General features: G+C 45.8%; 1 protein-coding gene across 2 annotated transcripts in view; it reads right to left on the bottom strand.

Annotated features, from left to right (window-relative positions):
• Nucleotides 1-3,503: 3,503 nt before the first annotated feature.
• Nucleotides 3,504-16,705, bottom strand: part of nf1 (neurofibromin 1) — a 91,772-nt gene continuing 78,570 nt past the window's right edge. Inside the window, exons 45-58 of one of the 2 annotated variants that reach the window (XM_023961964.1) lie at nucleotides 16,387-16,488; nucleotides 15,561-15,701; nucleotides 11,793-11,919; nucleotides 11,580-11,711; nucleotides 9,706-9,841; nucleotides 9,386-9,549; nucleotides 9,180-9,302; nucleotides 8,976-9,094; nucleotides 8,794-8,894; nucleotides 6,357-6,499; nucleotides 6,235-6,281; nucleotides 5,940-6,156; nucleotides 5,141-5,203; nucleotides 3,504-5,041 (exon numbers count right to left, since the gene is read on the bottom strand). In XM_023961964.1, coding sequence (XP_023817732.1) covers nucleotides 4,899-5,041; nucleotides 5,141-5,203; nucleotides 5,940-6,156; nucleotides 6,235-6,281; nucleotides 6,357-6,499; nucleotides 8,794-8,894; nucleotides 8,976-9,094; nucleotides 9,180-9,302; nucleotides 9,386-9,549; nucleotides 9,706-9,841; nucleotides 11,580-11,711; nucleotides 11,793-11,919; nucleotides 15,561-15,701; nucleotides 16,387-16,488 — 1,758 coding nt within the window. In that variant the 3' untranslated portion in view covers nucleotides 3,504-4,898. The remainder of the gene's footprint in view (nucleotides 5,042-5,140; nucleotides 5,204-5,939; nucleotides 6,157-6,234; nucleotides 6,282-6,356; nucleotides 6,500-8,793; nucleotides 8,895-8,975; nucleotides 9,095-9,179; nucleotides 9,303-9,385; nucleotides 9,550-9,705; nucleotides 9,842-11,579; nucleotides 11,712-11,792; nucleotides 11,920-15,560; nucleotides 15,702-16,386; nucleotides 16,489-16,705) is intronic. The other variant, XM_023961965.1, reaches the window with a different exon arrangement.

The raw sequence follows: 16,705 nt of genomic DNA, 5'->3' as shown, positions 1-16,705 counted from the left end.
GTCATTATACTTGGTCCTAAAAACCTGAGAGATGCTCTGTCTGCTCAGATAGTCTCCCTGGATGGCATAAGTATAGCCCCTAATTCCACAGTTAGAAACCTTGGGGTTTTATTTGACCAGGATTAATCATTTAAGGCTCACAAATCTCAGGCGTGTAGAACTGCCTTTTTTCACCTGCGGAATATTAATAAGATCAGAAATCTACTTTCTAAGAGTGATGCTGAAAAACTCATCCATGCATTTGTTACGTCGAGGCTGGATTACTGTAACTCCTTGTTAGCAGCGTGTCCTAAGAGTTCCTTAAGAAGTCTCCAGCTTGTTCAGAACGCAGCAGCTAGATTGTTAGCTGGAACTAGCAGAAGAGATCACATCACTCCTGTGTTAGTTTCGCTCCATTGGCTCCCAGTTGATTCTAGAATTAAGTTCAAGATCCTCCTGTTAACCTATAAGGCCTTACATGGAATGGCCCCGTCCTATGTTAAGGACCTCATAGTCCCTTACCATCCAATGAGAACACTTCGCTCGCAAAACGCAGGACTGCTTGTGGTTCCTAGAATTAGTAAAAGTACGGTTGGAGGTAGAGCGTTTAGCCACCAAGCCCCTGTCTTATGGAATAAACTCCCAGCTCATGTAAGAGAGGCCGACTCAGTTTCTACATTCAAAGCTAGACTTAAAACATTCCTCTTTGGACAGGCTTATTGTCAGACTAGTTAGTATTCAGAGATTATTTAACTTAATGTTAATTTGTTTAAATTAAACTTAATAATAACTATTTCTTTTAAAAGGCTGCTAGAAGTTGAAGCTGGGGTAACTATGGTGCACTGGGGTTCTGTCCTCTTTCCTTTTTTACTTCTACCCTTCCTCTCCTCTATTCTTGATCATAATTTATCATTTAGTTCTCCATGCCTCTGTCTGGTGCAGTGCGATTCATGTATTGTCCCTCTTTTCCTCTCCCCTCCTGGGGAGTGGGAGTGCTTCCAGACTCCTGTTGGTTCATCCGTGCTCCAGTTCCTGACCGTTTACCTCGCCTTTGCTCCTGCTCCTACACCTGGCTGTGGATCCTGCCTCTGGCTCATCTCTGGCTCGTCTCTGCTCTGTGCCTGACCGAGTACCTCGTCTCTGCTCCTGCTCCTACACCTGGCTGTGGTTCCTGTCTCCGGCTCGACTCGCGCCTTTGACTGTCCCCACAACCACGGCTGGATGAAGCTCGTCTGCTGGACTTTATATATGTAGCTGTAGTTTTCGATTAGTTAATTCTTCTCTAAGAGTTCTCATAAATTGCCTGTCCGTCCTGGGGGAGGATCCCTCATTCATGTGGGCACCCCTGAATTTTCTTCGTTTTTTCCGGAATCCGGTTTTTTGGAGTTTTTCCTTACCGCGAAGGGGGGTCTAAGGGCAGTGATGCCAGTATAGCTTAGTCAGTTTGTTAGTTCATTTTAGTATTTTCCTATTGAACTCTTTGTATTCATGATCCTTCTGAGTTCATGTTTCACTTCGAAGCCCATCGAGACGACTGTTGTGATTTTGGGCTATACAAATAAAATTGAATTGAATTGAATAAGCCACTCATAAGCAAGTCTTCTTGCTGTCTAAAGATGCGTTCACTCCGAATTCTTCCATTTGCCACATCTTCTAAGAGCGCAAGATCAGCCATTGTGCGTCATTACGCATTGTGATGGGGCATTTTATTTCCCTCCATTTAATTACATCTGACAAGCTACAGATGTCGGTAATAATCCACGTGGAAATGGGAAATTGTTCAGCGCAAATGTAATTTCTTGTTGCTTTCTGAATGGTTGAGACATACGCCATACATTGTTTTATCAAAAATAAAACAAACTAAAGGCATATGCATGAATACCATAATTCTGTAGCTTATGAAGAAATGTTTTAATATGAAAACAACTTTCCCCAGTGGACAATTAATGCATCTCTCTATCTATCCATCTGTCTGTCTGTCTGCACCTATATCTGCTCCGCCAGACGGACACATTGACGAGAATATCAGTTTTGTACATTATTTCGTTCTGTTAACTATATTATTTATGAGGATGAATTGCACAACATGCCAATACTGCAGAACATATTTCACTTTTCTTTTTCCAAATAAGTGTTCATTTGAATTTCTGTTGTAATTTTCGTTTGATTTTTTTTATTTGTTTCACTGCTGATCGATCAAACGGGTGTTCGTGTAGCTGTTAATTGTAAGACTTGCTTTGTGAAGTCTTCATGTTATTTCTGAGAGGCAGTATTGTCATTTTCACTTTCACGTGTTTCTTCCATCTGCTGACGGCGTCGCCGTTTCTCATTTCACCCGTTTTTGTGCGTACGCCTGGGTCAGAGCTTGCGTGAAGGACCGCACATTTTCCCGTCAAGTTAGCTTTTTATAAATCTCAACTACTGAGTAGAGAGTGGCGTACGCTTTTTTTTGTGCGTACGGAACCTTTATAAATGAGGCCCCAGGTAGTAGAAACAGCTGGGGGTGGAGGGTGGGTGCTTCCTGTCATGATAAAGACCCCTTAGAACAGTTTTTTTCAACCAATGTGCCGTGGGAAATTGCCCTCATTCACTGATCTAAAAACATTTCGCATCTCCAGGATATCAGATCTGTTCATCCAAACAGGCCCTGATAAAACACTGAGTAGTTAGGAATATGAAAGATCATAAAATACTTTTTACTTTGTGTTTATTTTATTCTATTAAAGACATTTTGATAAGAATGACGGTACCACGATTCAGCTGCAGCTTCAGCTCTTTTTTCAGAAAAGTCCCGCCCCCTTTAACTGTCTCCACCAATCATTCTTGGAGGTTTAATCACATGTCATCAGTCTGACCAATCAGAAGTGGTTAAAGTCTTCACTTCCTTGTTCCGATTCTACACATAAAGTCGTTCAGTTCCAACAAAAATACCAGCTACAGCTCGTCTATAGCGGTGCAGCTTTCCACAGAACCGGTATCAGACCGTGGAACAAGTGAACAAAACAATGAAGCTCCGAAAACCGATCTCCAGCCGTATTATGCACTACATCTCCCATGATGCATTGGGTTAAAGTGCGTCTTAGCACACAATGAGCCTTTCTTTCACGTCTTGAAACAACAACGAACACACATCAACCAGTTTTTAAATCTTCTAACTTATTTCATCTTTTAGAAAAAACAGCTGCAACTTCCAGCTTTTTCTGCCACAATTATCACAAAAATGTATGTGAGATTGTGGAGGGACTGTAGATCAATACAGACTATGAGTTTCTCCTTTTTTTAAATTTTGGATGCTGGTGTGCTGCTGGATTTTTGTCAAGATTAAAGTGTGCCGTAGCTTCAAAAAAAGGTTGAAAAAACTGCCTTAGAAGTCCACCACTACATGTTCTTAAGAGAAGCTCAGTGCTGGTTCTGGTTAAGGGGCAAACAACAGGAACATCTACAGGCCGGTTTTGACCATCTTGGTTCTGGTCGTCCGTCATGCAGGACCTCCCGCCTCCACACAGGTCAACACAGACTCAGGCCGAGGGGCAAAACATTTTATTACCAACACTGGAATAGTTCCATTTTGTGTATTATTATACAGAAACTAAGGGCTTTACAAAACCAAAATGATACAATATCACAGCTATGTACAGTGTAGTAAATATACCATCTCAAATTGTACACAAAGTATTTACAGTCGTCACACACGGCATTAAAAACAAAACGGACCAGAACTCTACAGACGTTAGATTTTGCATAACATCAAATAAAACATGCCACATTTTACAAACCAGACGGTTCTTAAATTAGTGCAAGTGGACCGCCTGTCTCCAGGCGTCCCGCTGTCCAACATGGCGAGCCTTCAGGCGCTGAACGTCAGTGAAGCCGCGGCGAGGAACCGACTTTCTACAAGCCCAAACTCAAATCTATCAGACCTGTAGATTTCCACAAGCCAATCCCCATGCAGCATCCCAGCTGAGTGGGCGGAGCTGTGGCCAGAACTGACTTCCACGTCTCTGAAGAGTCCTCCGTACGTGCTCTGACCTCCGACCTCCACGAGACATCCTCTCGGTCGGCATACTCCTCTCTGATTGGTCGAGAAGCAGGAAGTGCTCTGTAGACCAAACCCAGTCATAGGTCCAGAACGCCATCAGCTGTGCACACCTGTGGGAGGGCCGGCGCTGTCAGGTGAAGAATGGAAGATACCTGAAGACCGCAGACAGTGAGGCTCCTGAGGACGGAGGCCAAGGTTGTCCATGACGTGGTGACAGTTCTGGCTGCGGGGGTGGGGGCAGTCAGAGCAAATGAGAGACGTGAACACTCTTCTCGCCATCAGCAGCAGGCGTGTTTTACTGCAGCAGGAGTGATGAGCGCAACCGTGACGAGGTGTGATGATGTCAATACTTCAGTCACAGCATGTGGGTTGAGGAATAAAAAGGAAGTTACAACAGGAATTTACAGACAAATACTGCAGGGGGCGCTGCCGTGAGCAGGCGGGGGCGCTGCCGTGAGCAGGCGGGGGCGCTGCCGTGAGCAGGCGGGGGCGCCGCCGTGCTCCTGCCCGATCTTCCCATAAAATGCACACGTGGAAGCCCCGACACACCCACGGGGCGTGGACGTCCATCTATGTACACAGCCAGCTGCTCGTTGCTGCTTCCTGAGCTCCGCCCACATGTCAAAGGTCAGCCTCTGTCTGCTGTTGATTGGCCACCTCCTGGGTTCTCCCATCAGCAGAAACATTTACAGCGCGGCCTCTACACGCGCCGCACTGTCCCAAACTAAAGACAGGAAAGGAAAAATCCCCAGCAGAGCCACTCGACTTCGTCCTCTGCCACGTTCCTCGGCATAAAAGTCCCACCGCCGCCGCTTTTTCCAGAGCAACGACCACGAGGAACCAGAAGATGAAGAGCAGAGAGAGCCACGTCTGCTGCCCTTCACACCATCTTCTTGATACTGGGCCTCTTGAAGCTGCCGGCGCTGCGCTGCTTTTGCACCTGACTTGCTGAGCCGTGGCGAGTGCGGCCCCCGCTTGAAAGGGCGGAGCTGGGGGACAGCTGGACGTTTTCTTTGTCCACACCTGCAGAACAGCACAACAGCCAAATATTACTATGAGGCCCACCAGGACCGGACTGCTGGACAGAAAAAAGTCCCCCCCCAAACCAGAGTCTCTTTGGACCTGGACTGCAGGGTCTGGACGGGTTTCCCGATGATGAAGCTCTGCTCCGTGCATGAGACCCTCCTTTGATAAGATGTAGAGCATTTGCAGCAGAAACATATCACAGTTTAGCGGAAGAAGCTCTAGTCACACCTCCAAAGCAGTCAAGCAGGCGCTTCCAGCAAGAAGTCTGTGCTTATGCACAATTAGGGCTTTAGTTTTCAAAACTTTTGCATTTCTTACTGTGGAAAACACAAGTTTCTGCACCTGTTTTTGGGCTCTACATACACAGTTCGTTTTATTTTCAGGGTCAAGGGTCAGTGCCTGTTTTTGGGCAACATTGCTACTGAGAGATGCCGTCTGCTGCAGCAACAAACTAGACTGAGTTCATGTTGGCGCAGCAGAAAAGGGAGGGGCCGCCGTTCTTATTTTCTCATGATGGGGGGGGGGGGGGGGGGGTCCATCACATTTACGTTAACTGGTTAAAAGTGAGAGCCCTAGCTGCTACTAGTGTGACTAGCAGAGGACTGAAGCATGGTTTCAGACCCGCGGGACAGAGCGGCTGCACCTGAAACCAAAGCACAGTTTAGCATCAGCAGATAAAAATAACCACAGCCAACAGTCTGCCCCGACTGCCCCGACAGCCCTGATCAATACCCCTGTTCTGTAGGGGTCCCTCAGCATTTCGGTGCAGGAATGCACAAGCCCGCTCTCCTACTTTGACCTCTGCAGAAACGTTTCTGTGTAGGCCTCACAGACAGAACCAAGGGTCCCTCTGTTCTGGATCACTGAAACAAACACTTTAAGACTGAGGAAACACCTGGTGAGTGTTGGGACGTGGCCAGTGAGGTCATGGAGTTGGACAGGTTGAGGTTGGCAGTGATGCTCAGTTGGCTCTGGCTGGAGGGGGGGTAGGGAGAGGTGGGCGTCCTCAGTTGCTCCTCCCCTCGCTCCTCATCCGCTGCCGGCAGGTAGCTGTCGATCAGCGCCTCCAGGAACTTGACGATCAGCTCGGCGTAGTCTGGGATTTGGGTTTGCTGCATTGGAGGGGCAGAGCAGCCGTTTCAGAACACAAACGGGTCTGCGGAACCACGTCAGCAGGGAACAGCTCTCACCTTGGAGAAGGGTCCAGCAAACCTCCAGAGTCCGTTAAAGCCAAAGCCTGGGGACACAAACGGGTGGGTCAGAGCTGAGTCAGCAGAAACCCGAGTCCAAACGGGCTCAGCAGTACACTCACTCTGTAAGTAAGAAGGCTGGTACTGGGGGGGCGACTCTTCATGGTAGACCACGCTCTGGACGATGCCATGGACGGGGTTCAGGAGGTTGGTGTCCTGGCACATGGTCAGCACAGTGTTGATTTTGGAGTCCAGCAAGTTGTATCTGAAGAACAGACAGACGGATGCAGTCCTCACATCTGCACACAGCTGGTTCACACTCAGCAGCACGCCACAAAACCTCGCGTGAACTGGAAGTCATGGCTTCGGGTGCTCAGTCCTGACGGGTCACACGCCTTTGAACTTTGAGACAGTCAGGTGCACATCACCTGAAGCAGGTGATGTGCAAAGGCAGAGTGTGGAGTGATGAGTGCCACACCAGCAACACACAGGCGGCTGTGTGAATGCAGTGAACCGTGGAAGCAGAGGAATCAGGAAAGTGACTCAAAGATTCAGTGTTCAGAGCAGAATCTGCAGCATCTGTTCGTTTGTTTGCAGCTGGAGGACTTCCTCATGTCCGTTACAAGTCTTTGGGTTTGTCATAACAACAATAAACTATTACTAGATTTAACGATTTATCAATAATTCAACTTCAATTCCTACGATCCAACCAGATCGGTCCGTCTTTGGCCTATACCATGTGATCAAGTCATGTGACCAACCAGTGTGCTAGAATGTTCTAAGAATGTTCCCTTTGGATTCTTTGGATGTGGAAAAACTAACCATGACTTCAAAACGGCACAAACCGTACGCACAAACCCTTAAATAGAATGCACCAATCCTTAAATAGTACACACCAGTCCTTACATAGTACACACCAATCCCTAAATCTTCCTCTTCTTTCTCTTTCGGCTTTTCCCATCAGGGGTCGCCACAGCGAACGAGTCGCATGGTAAACTTGGCAATGTTTTACGCCAGATGCCCTTCCTGACGCAACCCTCTCAAAGCAACCGGGCTTGGGACCGGTGTAGAAGTAGAGAAGGGAACAGGGAGCAGCCCGGATTTGAACCCTGGTTTCACGGATTAAAGGCGCCGCAAACCAGCACGAGCTAAACCGGCTCCACACACCAATCCCTAAATAGTATGCATAAAACCCTTAAATAGTACACACCAACCCTTAAATAATACACACCATTCCATAAATAGTATGCATAAACCCTTAAATAGTATGCAGAAACCCTAAGATAGCACGCACAAGCCCTTAAATAGTACACACCAATCCTTAAATTGTATTCACTAATCCTTAAATAGTACGCAAAAACCCTTAAATAGTATGCACTAATCCTTAAATAGTACGTCTAATCCCTCAAATAGTACGTCTAATCCCTCAAATAGTACGTCTAATCCCTCAGATAGTAAGCACAAACCCTCAAATAGTATGCACAAACACTTAAATAGCATGCAGTAATACTTTAATAGTACGCACCAATCCTCAAATAATTCGCACCAATCCTTACATAGAACATACAAACCCCTAAATAGTACGCACAATATTTTACACAATATTATGTGACAATATTTCACAGACCAGGTTTTAAGACGTTTCAAATAAATACACCAAAATTAATTCATAGAATATTCACAACAGAAATATATTTCATAAATATCATAACAGAAATTGTTTCTCTTTTGGCTTTTTCCCCATCAGGGGTTGCCACAGCGAACAAGTCGCATGGAAAACTTGGCACTGTTTTACGCCGGATGCCCTTCCTGACGCAACCTTCTCAAACCGGGCTTGGGACCGGCACAGAGGTAGAGAAGGGAACAGGGAGCAGCCTGGATTCGAACCTGGGTTTCACGGATGGAAGGTGCCGCAAACCAGCACGAGCTAAACCGGCTCCCAAATATCATAACAGAAATTAAGTTTTATTAAGAGCGCCGGTGTGGTTCTGAAAAAGCCTCCTTGTTCCTTTACTGTCATTGACATAATGACAAGAGTCCACAACACTGATCTCTAGCTGGTTCAGACCACCACAGCTCTCCTCATGGGGGCCTTTTTCAGTAGTGCTGTGCTAAAGAGAAGAACAGTACAAGATGCTTCATAGACTATGTGAAAACACCAAGAGCAGAGAGCAAAGACGGAGAAGAAATCAATAAAGAAGTTAGAAACTTTGGCTGATAACAATTCTCTGCATGTCTAGTGTTTCTATCAATTCTCTTCATGTCTAGTGTTTCTAGCGTTTCTATATACAAATACAATTATTTGTAAGTTTTGTTAAAAAAGGAAAAGGGGGGAGAAAATATCAAGTTTGGTTTTAACAAATCTGAGATCTTATTTTGGGCCGTATCGCCCTGTCCTACTATTACACATTGGAAGCAACACTGTCCAGCCATACCTGCCAGAAGTGGCGTGTCAGAGCACACATAGGGTGCTCCAGCTATCATTTAAGCAAAACAGCTTTGGTAACATTTTTGTGAAGGTGAGGCCCCTGATCAGGATGAAGGAGCGGCACGACTCACACAACTGGAAAGACCTTCGGGAAGACGACGCTGGCTTCAGCCAAGTACTCGTACAGAATCCGCTGGTCAAAGTCGTCGGTGCTGTACTTCACCTGGGTGGCCTTAAAAACAGAGCAAAGCCTCGATCAACATTTGCACACGTGTCATTGCCTTGAAAAGCACAGAGGTTGGCGGGTTCCCACCAGCACAGTGAGCAGCAGAGCCTGAATCTTTGGGTCCGTGAGAACTTCCTCGTCCAGCAGGACATTGGACTCTGACACAGACACTTTGCGAAGGTGAGAGTTTCCGATTCGTTGGGTCTCTGGAAAAGTAGCGAGGACAGATTTCATAAACAAACCAAGCTGGCATTCAGGTCAGGACACCTGGACCGGGTCAGGTCGTCTCACCTATGGCAAAGTCGTTCTCTGCCACACGCCTCATCTTGGGAGGGGTGGTCATTCCAGACTCCATCTCTGGTCTCTTTGGTGCCTTGAGGTCAGACATAAGGTGATCGAAGCTCTTCCTGGTGCCTGTCCAACACACAAACCAGCAACCGGGTCATCTGGAAGTTCTCCTCAGCTGAGGCTACCTGATGAATGAGGGAGGCCCTTACCCAGCAGCTTCTTGGTGTTCGCCTGGGATGGCTGGCCCATGTCCAGGCTCATGGATTTGCGTGTTCGTGGACTGATTTGACCAACTGTTGAGTACTGATGGGCTGAAAGGTAGCAGCGATCTGACACCTGAGGCGACGGCCACGGCTGAGGCTCGTGTAGAGTCCTGCCAAGTCACAAAGTCAAAGGCTGTTGTTGATAGTGACCCAACGTGGCGTTTGTTCACAACCAGCAGTTTCCTTTTAGATATTCAGAACATGAGTGTTCAAAGGTCCAACAGCAGCTCCTTTGGCTTCGATCTGCATGCCGTTCCCCAGCTCACCTGCAGGTGGCATCTGGGATATGACTGGAGTACGTGTCCATTGGCACTGGATCCATGGAGAGGTCTGAGATGAGCAGGGACTTTCGGTGCTTGAGGCTGCAGCGGCTCCTCACCTCCTCTGACACAGTGAGGAGAGCTGCACACAGAGAAGGAGGATGTGAGAGAACCGGAACCACAAGAGGTTCGGACACCAAGTCTGCGCAGCTGAGGCTGTTGCTCTGACTTTAAACCGTCAGTCTTTTTGGGTGCAACGTCCGTGCTCCGCAAATCCATGAGACAAAAGTGTTCCCTCCATAGACATGCAGGGTAGCACTCCACCACATGCTGCAGGAAATACTGTGCTAAACAAGCTAGCTACAGAAGACGATGCATTAGCCACTAAACCTGCAATGGAAGTTGCGGAAAGGTTATTGAAATGACCCCAAAAAAGAAGCTGACAGTCATGGCGCCACTCGCAAAAGAAAAAACATTTGACCAAAATACAATCCTGAATGAATAAAGTTTACCGTATTTTCATGACCATAGGGCGCACCAGGTTATAGGGCCCGGTCTCAGTTACGGGGGATTTTTCAGTCTTTGACACAAACAAAAGGCGCAGTGGGCGTTAAGGCGTGGGCACGTCCTGTTCAGGGCCTCCAGAGTGGGTTAATAAAAGAACCAGTCTCAGTTGTTTTAGAAGAAACCTTTGTTTTTACTGTTCCCCCTAACTGAGTAGCACAAAGCTGATTGCGACTCACAGACTCAGTTGCGCTTAGTGCCTGACCCCCCTCCTTGTTCCTCAGGGGGGAGCGCGGGACGCCGCTCTGCTTTACACACACGCTGGCGGAAAGACAGCTTAAGCACACACACAAACACTCACTGTGTGCTTAAAAAATGCAGCAGGAGCAAATCTGAGTTAGTTTTAAATTATTTTTTTTTAGTCACAAAACAGCATCTAAAAATCCATCAATCCGCACAGCTGATAGCTGCAGTTGAAACAGGGCTTCAGCCATTTTGTTAACAATGCTGTGGGGACCCGGGACTTAGCCCCGCCCATGGTCACTAAGACTCATGGGAAGTGTTGATTCCCACACCATGAGTTAGGGAGCTGTGAAGAGAAGTGGGGCTGATGTTGTTACGGATTTATTTATTGTGTGTTCAATGGAAATGGACTGTACTTCTGTAAACAAATGTGAGCAAATTACTCCTCTGGTTTTCCAGAAAGCCTGCCTCATCTCCTGCTGATCACCTGGATCAGGTGCGTTTAGCCAATAAGGAGCTTCAATGGCCGGTTGGTTGGAAAACATGCTGGACACCAGACTCTGGAATCTGACGCCCCTGGGCTAAAAATCCAGGAAAAGACCAATTGCGTCTCCTATCAGTAACTCTAAATGCGCTTTAAAAACCAGCAGACAGAGGAAGAAAGCATTCCCAAAAGTCGAGGGAGTGTTGCAGTTTTGGAAACGAGATAATCGGAGAAGCTACTGCCCAAAAGCTGCAGACTCTTCCTCCGTCGATGACATTGCAAGTCAGCGTATCGCCGACCCGGCAGCAGCCACTCAGCAGCAGCTGTGCTCTGCAGTGTGATGAATCCACTGATGTCAAAAATGCTGCTGGTCTATTGATGGAACAGCAGTTTGACCGTAGACATTCTATTTTGTGGAACGCTACCACCATGAACTACAACCCAGGACTTTTTCCACCGCTTACACAAAAGCCTTGCTGCCGTGGCAACGATCAACACAGTTTTAGCTCCTTCAACTGTACAGAGAGCTTTCAAGACAGGAGTGATCAAACAAACTGGTGAAGTGGGTCATGGATCAGTAAAGTTGGGTCATGAGGTCAAAGGGTTAGGAACTACATCTGCTGGACTGAAAGGTAACGCAGCTGCATACCGGCGAGGTAAGCCACGCTCTGGGTGTTGACCTCAAACTTGTCACACTTCAAGTGTTTGCTGATCAGAGACAACAGCGTGTGCAGGATCCGCACAGTCCTCGCCACGGTGGTGGGGGATGGGTGTCTGTAGCCTGCAGAGACCAGAAAAGAGAGGAAACAGCAGTGAAGGGCTGGAGCACTGCTCCCACCTGGAGACCACCACGCAGCCTTACCTTTGAGCAGGTGGCCCACCAGAGCAAAGTTGAAGTTGGCTCCAAAGTTAAGGCCCACAAAATGATCCATTTGCTTGCAGTGCCATTCCAGGGGGCACCGGATCTCCATGAACACCTCCTCTGGACTCTGAAGGAGCAAAGGAGAGCATGTTGGTGTGAAGCTCCTGTGTGTGCAGAGGCTGAACATGGAGTCCCACCTCTGCAGGAGCTCAGGGTCCTCTGAGAAACTCTGAACGGACCCAATGTTGACCCCGAACTAGGAGTGTGACGATAACCACATGTATTCATTTCCATTACAAGTTGCGTGCGTTCTTGAGTGCGGCACGCGGCCGCTTGGGTGTGTGTGTGTGTTAACTACGACATCGCGCCTCCTGCTGCTTTATTACCGCGGTGATCAAAAATGTACGGGGAGAAACTTTCCAAAAGCTTTGATAACCCAACACTCCAGAGTAATCACATGAGAGGCACTAGGCAGCAGTGGCGCTGATCTTCAAAGGGTCAGCGGTTCCATCCCCGCTCCCCCCAGCCAACCGTCGTTATGTCCTTGGGAAAGACACTTCCTCCTCCTGCCTCCGGTGCGGCTCCACTGGTGTGTGAATGTGCATGAATGTCCGGTGATGATCAGAGGGACCATAGGCAGCCACGCCTCTGTCAGTCTGCCCCAGGGCAGCTGTGCTACATCAGTGGTTACAAAGGTTGCACGATAATATCGGATACCGATAATTATCGGCCGATAGTGTACAGTAGGACGTCTTGCCGATAATTCCAATAAGAAAGTAATTTGCCGATAAAATGGACATAACTAAAAGCTTAACTGACGTCTCTTCCTCACTCACCACTCTGTATTTAGTTGTGCCAGCACTGTGCCTGCTCACCCCTCATATTAGGGCTGGGAATCACTGGGTACCTCAGAATACGATACAATTTGCGATACATTGCTCACTTGATTGCTCACTCTGTTCACATTGATAACGATACTATCACGATATGGCGATAATGTGATAATCAATATATATCGTCTCTAACAACTCACGATATATCAAACGATATATCAAACTTTAAGAAAGAAAAACTTGGAAAACTGTTTTTTGGAAAATATTTCCCATTTTATATATTTCGTTTTTCAACACAATGATAATAAACAACTTGTGTCCTATTTGGTGTAATGAATAACAGACTTTTGTGTAATATTGCTGAAATCAGTTATACTCTGTCTTTGACAAAAAATGACAATTTTCCTTTGGAAATATCTATAAAATTCAGTGTAAACAATAGTGAACATGAACAGCAGCCATTATTTAGTACAACATTGCTGTAAACAGGATCAAAAATGAATAAGCCAAGTAGCTGCAGGCACATTGGTATTAACTTTTAAAAAACAAAGCCATAGCCATTGCTCAATTAGAAAAATAACTGTAAATCAGATAATTCTAGTGTCTTTGTTAAAAATAAATGAACCATTTAGTGCAAATGTGGTGGAAACAAAAATCAAGTAGCTAGGAACTTTCCTTTAAGTTATTTATGAAATAAACTACTTTATCTCCTGGATAAAGGTATCCATGCCGGGCTGTGTCGGATTCAGGCCAGCAACAACCACGGCTTTCTCACACAACTCCGTTGATGCAGCTTCAGTGCTGCTGGCACGTCTTTTAACTTGCTGCTCTCACTATTCTCCTTGTTTTTCCCCTCCGCCATCTTTGTTTGAATGTGTATTCTTCTTTGTCCACCTGCGACAGCCAATCTCACAACGAGCGCCCCCTCCTTACCAAAGGATGATTAATATAATGTTTTACGGGGTCTTCAAACGTAAATAAAAGGTAGATACTTGATGAAGACGCATCAAGAATCAATAACGGGACTAAATATCACGATATATCACCATATCGATATTTTGGCACACCCCTAACTCCCATCCTGCAAGCTTCTGTAGCGTGTTAGTGACATCACCTCTCAGCGCCTGCTCTGTCTGCAACATGGCGCAGCTCTCACCCATGTGGGCTTATTTTACCGTGTCTGAGACCAACGACTCACTCGCTGATTGGTAAATTTGTTCAACAGAAGTGTCACAAAGAGGGAAAAAAGGTAGAGCTTTAACACCACAAATCTCACAAGCTATTGAAAAATTCACCACCGCCATGTGTGGAAAGAATATGAAGCTGCTGTCTAAGCGCTAGCGCTCATTCTGGAAAAAAAAATGGGGGGCCTGCATGGAAATATCTGTCAGCGTCCTGCACTAGCATTGATAGTTTTTTTTTCTTCTGCTGCAAATGTTGGATGAAAAAAATCAACATCTAACCTGTCAGAAAGCAGGGATGCTACTTGCTGTCAGGATAAATGTCCCGTTGATCCAACCACAGTTAAAAACAAGAAATGAAATGTCATTGTGGTGGTTTATTTCATTTTGTCATTCTGGTTTGTAAAATGCTTTTGAAAAGTTTATTTTCTATGAGCAACCACTTATTTTGCACATCAGTTAAAAACTTTATAGTTATTATTCTGCACTTCAGTTTCAATCAAAACAATATTTTTTGCACTTTAAGATTAAACTATTTCTTTTGCAGGTTATTATATCAGGCATTATTTAAAAATGTACTTGTTACATTGCTATTTCAGTTAAAGTCTGAGTATTTGTTCTGACCATTGAAATGCACTTTCTCTGTTCACAGATGTATGACAGACGGAAAAGGCTAATAAAGTGTTTGTACAATCTGTTCTATTTCTTTGCAGGTAAAACTAGTTCTGCAAATTTGTTTAATACATAAGAGCCATTTGCTGTTACTTTGTACACACTAATATTTTTTCTTAAGTATTTAAAATTGGTATCGACTACAACACTAAAAAGGAAAAAGCTGATCCAACTTAATTGAATCACTTCAATTGGGAACACGTAATTGAATTAAGTTTATTCAATTCAATTTAATGTGTTGATCCAACTTAATTTTTTATTTTGTTTATACAACATCAGTTGACACATTTACCAAATTTCTACCAATGGGCCTTGTACTTTCCACATCAAAGACATGAATGACCCAGCAATGTCTCGCTTTACAAGGCAGGAGCTCACGTGTCGTTAATGTTGGGATATACGGTGCTTTTCCGCACAAGGGGGTTGGTCATCATCCTCTCCCAAACTAACTCATGGTGCAGAAATGAATAAACATAACTGTTGGAATTACTAGTTCAAACAGAGTAAACAGCTAGACAACAAAACACATGGATAAAAACTCACACTCAAACCCCAATCTGTCCAGACAGGCAAAGAAAATGGTATCCCATGATTCCTTGCGCCTCCTTACGTTATGACGTCATGACGCGTTAACAGCTTCACACCAAAGTTACACCAACTTAATTGAATTAAGTTGATTGAAAGTAAAATAACGCAGACAACTACGTGTTATTTTTTAGTCGAATGAACTAAAAAAAAAAAGATTAATTTTCACCAAACCATATAATTAAGTTAGATCAATGTAAAAAAGTTTATCTTTCCAACTACAGCCCAAATACTCTTTTTAGAGTGAAGAGCCAGGAAAATTAAGGTATTGGTATCTGTTGTAAACAGTCCTCATCGTGCAGCACTAGTAGTTACTATCACCAAGTATGAATGATTAATGGACACATCGGAAGAACTTTGAGAGAAATCCATTATTATTATTATTTAGATGCAGCGTGATAGAGTGCAGCGCTGCTCTCTTCCTGCAGGGGACGCTGTTGCCCTGCTTCAAAGCTGATCTCAGTCTAATGCACATGAGCACAGGTGAGTGTCGGTACCTTGTCATTGAAGACGCGCATGGTGTCCAGAGTGTGCAGGTTCTGCTCCAAAAGAGCAGTTCCAGCAGAGTACAGGTTCACCTCATCCAGCTGCAGGACGGCCACAGCCACCCAGAACAGAGCTTTGTGCATGGGGGAGTCCTGCAAACACAGGACACACATTCAGGAAGGCAAGGAGGCAAGCAGTCACTGCTGACAGACCCAGTCACATCGGAACCAAACCCCGGCAGAACGCCTCACCCACTTCCCATGATCCTCCTCAACAACTGCAGTAGCCTGTTTTGACCAGGAGGTGGTGCTAGAGCACACAGGGCTTGTCCCATCCCAGTGTTAGGCAGTTTTATGAAAACCTGCAGCCTTTAGGAACTCTGTTTGCTGCTTCACTGCTCAGATATCCTGAAATCTGTTACAGTGCCTAGTGTTCTAACCGAAACCCTTCAAAATACACACACGCTGTCTTTTCTGTAGGAATATAAACACAGAAACCTAGAGTCCTAAAACACGTCTGCAGATGAACAGGAAGACGCCGCCACGTATTCTAAAACAACCACACCTTGTCTGCCTGGTTTTGGGTTTGGAATTGGACCAGCAAATCAGCATTTACTGGAATATGGGGATTAGAATCATGGATTAGAACAGAACCTATGTTGGCAGTAACCGTCCCGGTACAGCAGACTGACGTTTGGTGTGAAAGCTGAGTGACAGGAGAACTTTTGCATGTTAGGAGCAGCGTCTGATGGGTGCAGGTCTCACTAGTTTGACTGTTTGGAAGCTGGAGCAGGAAGTCTGCAGGAAGGTTCTGCAGTGGTTCTGCAGCGGCTCTCACCTTGCTGAGGAGCGGCTGCAGCTTGGTCAGAGCGATGACGGTGGCCTCAATCAGAACCTGGCTGTTGTAGTTGTCTGGACCCTTCAGGCAGCTCTCCAGACCCTGAGGGGGGAGGACAGAGCAGATTTAGGCCGCTGTGCGTCTGACCTGAACTGGATGTGTTTAAAGAGTGGCTGCTGGTTTACCAGGGGGAGACCAACAGTAATTAAGGGACTAGGATGGTTTTCGTCCACACTGAAGGGGAGATCCAATCCTTTGACATATTTCACATCCAAAAAACCTTAGCTGGGTTTCTGAAAACAATCTGATCATTTTCACA

Source organism: Oryzias latipes, chromosome 13 (genome assembly GCF_002234675.1).
Source record: "Oryzias latipes chromosome 13, ASM223467v1".
Classification (NCBI taxonomy): Eukaryota; Metazoa; Chordata; class Actinopteri; order Beloniformes; family Adrianichthyidae; genus Oryzias; species Oryzias latipes.
The sequence above is the reverse complement of the archived record's forward strand: the minus strand, read 5'-3'. Positions and strand labels throughout refer to the sequence as shown.